The 5,033-nt window shown below is 39.0% G+C and overlaps 1 protein-coding gene across 1 annotated transcript; it reads left to right on the top strand.

Moving 5' to 3' along the window:
* The first annotated feature begins 1,997 nt into the window (after positions 1–1,997).
* nkx2.1 (NK2 homeobox 1) lies at positions 1,998–4,692 on the top strand. The gene is made up of 2 exons (XM_048538064.1): positions 1,998–2,475; positions 3,366–4,692. The coding sequence occupies exons 1-2, from the start codon at positions 2,097–2,099 to the stop codon at positions 4,034–4,036; spliced, it is 1,050 nt and encodes a 349-aa protein (XP_048394021.1). The 5' UTR covers positions 1,998–2,096; the 3' UTR covers positions 4,037–4,692.
* Positions 4,693–5,033: the final 341 nt, after the last annotated feature.

Here is a 5,033-nt window from a genome sequence, read left to right as displayed (position 1 = left end):
TGCGAATGTCTGTTCAAAATTAGGTTAATCTATTCTTTAAAAGTAGCATGATGCAAACAAGCTTGTTTCCGACTTGTCCCACCCATCAATAAAACATCCTCGCCTTAGAGGGGCCGTTCATATTAAGTTTAGGACCATTTGATTGACAATATTATCTAGCCTAGCACGGCATCTCGAGTGTTATCAACTAGATTGTGTAAGGTCAGAAGCTATTGAACAATCTCGATGCAGCCCTTCATGAAGTACGCATAACTACAGAAAGGACTGCACCATTCTAAAAAGGATTTTATGAGCCTGCACATTGCATATCATACCTTCTTGGTTAATACATAACCGCCCGGAAAAGAATAGGGTCAATAATAGGGTAAGATCGCGCGCGTTATTTTGTGGAAGAACAAATAAATATTTCAGTACTTGAAGCAGTAATGTGTGTTAATATTGGCAAATAAAGAATCAATTTCAAATCATGTGAATTATCAAGTAATTGAAAATATGCCGCATGTAATGCAATCTTTAACAGAATCACCACCCAATCGTTACGTTAAAATGGGAGATTTAGCGCAGTATTTCAATGAATTGCTGTTGTCAATTCGAAGGTTGATTCACAACAACCAAATATATCATCCAACAACTAAAAAAATGTGTACGTTAGAGAGTTTTAAACTTGTATCAGACACAAAATTGTGTCCATTCTCTGACAGTCATCTTCCCACAGACAATGGTCCTTCATATGGTTGCGGTTATAAAGTGAACAAAGACTGCCTTAAAACTAATTAATTCATAAAATAGCGCTTATTTGTTTGAAACTAGCTATATAAGAAATGTGATTGTGATAAATAGTACGATCATATTTGAAATAGCAAATTGTAAAGTATTTGAGGAGCTGCAAGTGACTAGCAAGAGGTAGGAATCATCATTAACATACGAACCAATAGAGCACACCAAGAACAGAGATATACCTCTTCGTGTATTATTGCAAACTGTTCAAAAATTGCTCTCAAATACCTTAATATTTCTCAGTTCTACAATGGCGATTTACAAGCCACGGGTTAAACGAACGTACTATAAGTAACACTTGTAAACTTAGTGTCAATCTGAATTCTGACCGGAATATCTCTTATCTAAGTGTCGATAACAGTTTCCAAGGATTATATAGACGCCAGTCAGAATGCTTTTGGTGATTTGCTACAAGTTATCTTGCGTCAAACGAAAATTTTCAAATCGTGCAATTTGCATCTTTAGGTACATTTTAAATATTACCACATATCAGAGGGATGGAAACGGTAAATAGATGCTGCGGCGCTGCAAGGGACATCGACTTGCGGCTTCGAGAATAAGACTCTTAACATTCTATCTTGTAGAAATCTCGCCTCTCCGTGAGATGTGAAATACAATCAGGGCAGAGGTTTACACTTGAACGATGTTAACTCATGCGGGAGCCTTCTTTCTCCTGAAAGACTTCTTGGCTGCTGAATAAGAGCCCTGAATTGAAGCAAAACGATGCTTATGCATTAATATCGAGTAGAGTCACAAAGCGAGCAAGCATTTATGCTGCCACTCTACCTAAAGATATTTAGTTATTCTAAGGTAGCAAGTCACTTTTACATTGCTTTAGTACAATGTAGCCAGACTGAAAACACGATCTAAAAATGCAATTATCCTCAAGCTTTATCAATGACATCAAAATTCGGCGTTAAACATAACCATTAAGAATGCAATGAAATGTCAGTCTGCATCCTTTATAGATAACGGAAGCCCTCAAATGCTATGTTATTTAATATTTCACTAAAAGTAAAATATGTTGGCAAGGTAAGCTCAAAAGTATTTACCTTGCCATCAGCATGTTACCTAATTATCTTAGCAAGATGTTGAGCTCTATTGTTTGCTCGTTTGCGCTCATGCCCCGCCTCTCCTGTCTGTCTAAAACCTGGCGCCTGGCTACAACAAACAAAAGCTAGGCGCTCGCAGGTCTATAGCCTCGACTTAATACAATTAAGGCGGACTTCAATCATTCTCTTACGTGTACGTCCACAAGATCGGCGCTAACATAACACTGTTTATCCGTTCAACAAATTTGCCTACTTCGCTGCTGAACCATGTCGATGAGCCCCAAGCATACTACGCCCTTCTCAGTTTCAGATATTTTGAGCCCCATCGAGGAGAGCTACAAGAAAGTTGGCATGGACGCAGCGGGTAACCTCGGAGCTCACTTGACAAGTTACCGGCAGCCACAGGTCTCCCAGCCGGGCATGCAGCAACACCCTATCGGACATAATACGTCGGTGCCTGCGGCGACCTACCACATGTCACACGGGGTCCCCCAGCTTTCACATGCTGCTATGGGAAGCTACTGCAACGGCAATATTAGCAATATTGGCAATATGGGCGAGCTCCCTGCTTACCAAGATGCCATGAGAAACAGTGCAAGTGCGACAGGCTGGTACGGGACAAATCCCGATCCACGCTTTTCATCAAGTAAGTGGAATAATTGGTTTCTAATAAACAGATCAGTTAAAATGCAACCCGCAAAAGATTGCAAGCGTGCCCATTTTATGAAAATGTTGTTCAGAGATCAGTATTTCAAAATCATGAGTTTTGCGGGTTTTAATCTTACATTAATGAGGTTAAACGTAAATGTTTTGATACATGGAACAACAGTTACCTTGGTGCAGTTTTACTTCACATGCCTTTTGTAGCAATATTTTTGGTGTAAATACATAGGCAGCTGAAATAATCCTACAACTGTAGAGTTTCTCGTAACAATTCTTTAAATTAATTTTTATAATATTGTATTAATAAGGCAGGCTAAAGTATTTAATGACTAAGCAACGCATCAGCATTGTGCGAAATAAAATGGAGGAATATTTTCCCAGTGCTACTTAAATAATGATGTTATCTTTATTGAGAAATGTTTAAAGAAATCCAGTGCACTTTCCCAAAGTTGTATAAATGTTACTTAATTTTTAAAATGGTAAATACACAAACTTAAGATATACATTTTTGCACAGTTGCAGCATTTCGGTAAAAATGTCTGCCAAACATAAAAAAACTTTATCAATTGGGCAATTTTTGTAATATCGAGTTTTTAAAACCGTCCGATATTCCTATTCTATTGCAAACATAGAATAGCAAACTATTTCATTTAAAAGTTCTAAATGGAAGTTAAGCATTCAAAAATTATGATAAGAAAATTTTAAAATGTTTACTTAATTGGTGGTTTTATGGAACAGCGCTACGCGTTTCGCCTACTTTGTCGAAAATGTGCTGGAATGAAGACATATATTGTTTTGATAATATTAAATTTGCATAAATACTCCTTTTCAAACGCCTTTGTCTGAATTTATCCTGTTTAATTCCCACTCTAGTTTCCCGTTTCATGGCCCCATCCTCAGGAATGAACATGGGGGGCATGGGCGCATTGGGTTCTCTTGGAGACGTTGGCAAACCCATGGCCCCACTTCAAAGTACACCAAGGAGAAAACGCAGAGTGCTTTTCTCGCAAGCCCAGGTTTATGAGTTAGAGAGGCGCTTCAAGCAGCAAAAATACCTCTCAGCCCCTGAAAGGGAACATTTAGCCAGCATGATCCATCTCACGCCAACTCAGGTGAAGATCTGGTTCCAGAACCACCGCTATAAGATGAAGCGGCAAGCGAAAGACAAGGCGGCTCAGCAGCACATGCAGCAGGACAACAGCACTTGCCAACAGCAGCAACAATCTCCTAGAAGAGTGGCTGTGCCCGTCCTGGTTAAAGATGGCAAACCATGTCAAGGGGGTGGCAATGCCCCAACCACCACCATGCAGACCCAACAACAGCAATCCACCAACACATCAATCACAGTGGCTACCAATGGCACGGCTCACGGCCCAAGCCAGCAAGCTAATAACACAGGCCAGACATCGGAATTAGGACAAACCTCAGGAAGTCCATCGTCTATCCAAAGCCACGTCACTAGCTTGTCTCACCTAAACTCTTCTAGCTCTGATTATGGTACAGCCATGTCATGCTCTACTTTACTGTATGGTAGGACCTGGTGAATGATTCACTTGGCTTGTGTTTTAACACCAGGTTGTATTGATTCATATCTGCTGTATTTTGGTAAAGTGTCCCGGTTACTAATTTGCGTAGATGTGCATCAATATAGAAGGAGGCTCCGGCTGAAGTGATGGCAAAACGCTGTAAATTAATTTTGTTTTGTAGACTTGAAATGCACACATTGCTCGCTGGACTTATAATATCACAGCGAAAGCGGTTGCTCCATATACAAAGATAGGCTGAACCTGATGCGGCACAGATCTGTCCACACATAAGATCTGGAAACATAACTTTTTTTTGAGGGGTTCCGAAAGAATGACGCTTTCGCAATATAATAGTGTTAACAAAAATATGACACCCAGTAATATTCTTTCCTCGGGAAGAAAAGAAATAGGTTTATTTAACACGACTCGGCATTTTCTTAGTTTTTACTATAAAACTTAGGTGTATATTTCTGTAAAATGCACATGCCTGGGCCGAATTTATAGTTTTTAGGAATTTGTATATTATGCTGTAAAAACTGTTTTCATGATGGACTCAGCGTGTACAGTATTTGATAGTTTGTTCGTTATTGCCGGCGTATGAAAGTCGTTTTTGTTGTAACTTAAAATAGATAACTGGTATAAATATAGTTCCGAGAGCTTCTAATAAATTATGAATCCCTAAACCGCAAAACCACAAATGTTTTATTGAAGATCATTGTACCTTTCCCTTACTTCTTAATAATACAATTTGCCTAAACGTACCGCGCAATTAGAATTCATCGCGCTGTATTTCTAGCGATTGTATAGTTTCAGTTACATAAATTGAGCAAAGAGGTAATAGATAATATGTTCTAGTCAGCCCAGCAGGTAATCTGCGAAATCTCCCCTGATTTTCCTGGGATTTCTGTAAAGGGAGGGTAGGTAACTTAAAGCTTAACTTCTGTATCTAGATGAATGCTGCTGAATCCGATGGTATATTTGATTTAACATTAACTAAAAGTATAAAGAAAGACTT

Source organism: Stegostoma tigrinum, chromosome 10, assembly GCF_030684315.1.
Source record: "Stegostoma tigrinum isolate sSteTig4 chromosome 10, sSteTig4.hap1, whole genome shotgun sequence".
NCBI classification, from domain to species: domain Eukaryota; kingdom Metazoa; phylum Chordata; class Chondrichthyes; order Orectolobiformes; family Stegostomatidae; genus Stegostoma; species Stegostoma tigrinum.
This window is presented reverse-complemented; position numbering and strand designations above follow the sequence as displayed.

Excerpts from the sequence above, each read along its gene's own strand:
- nkx2.1 (XM_048538064.1), top strand. The coding sequence starts at position 2,097 with ATGTCGATGAGCCCCAAGCATACTACGCCCTTCTCAGTTTCAGATATT. Across the intron at positions 2,476-3,365 it reads CGATCCACGCTTTTCATCAA|TTTCCCGTTTCATGGCCCCA; the intron begins GTAAGTGGAATA and ends TTCCCACTCTAG.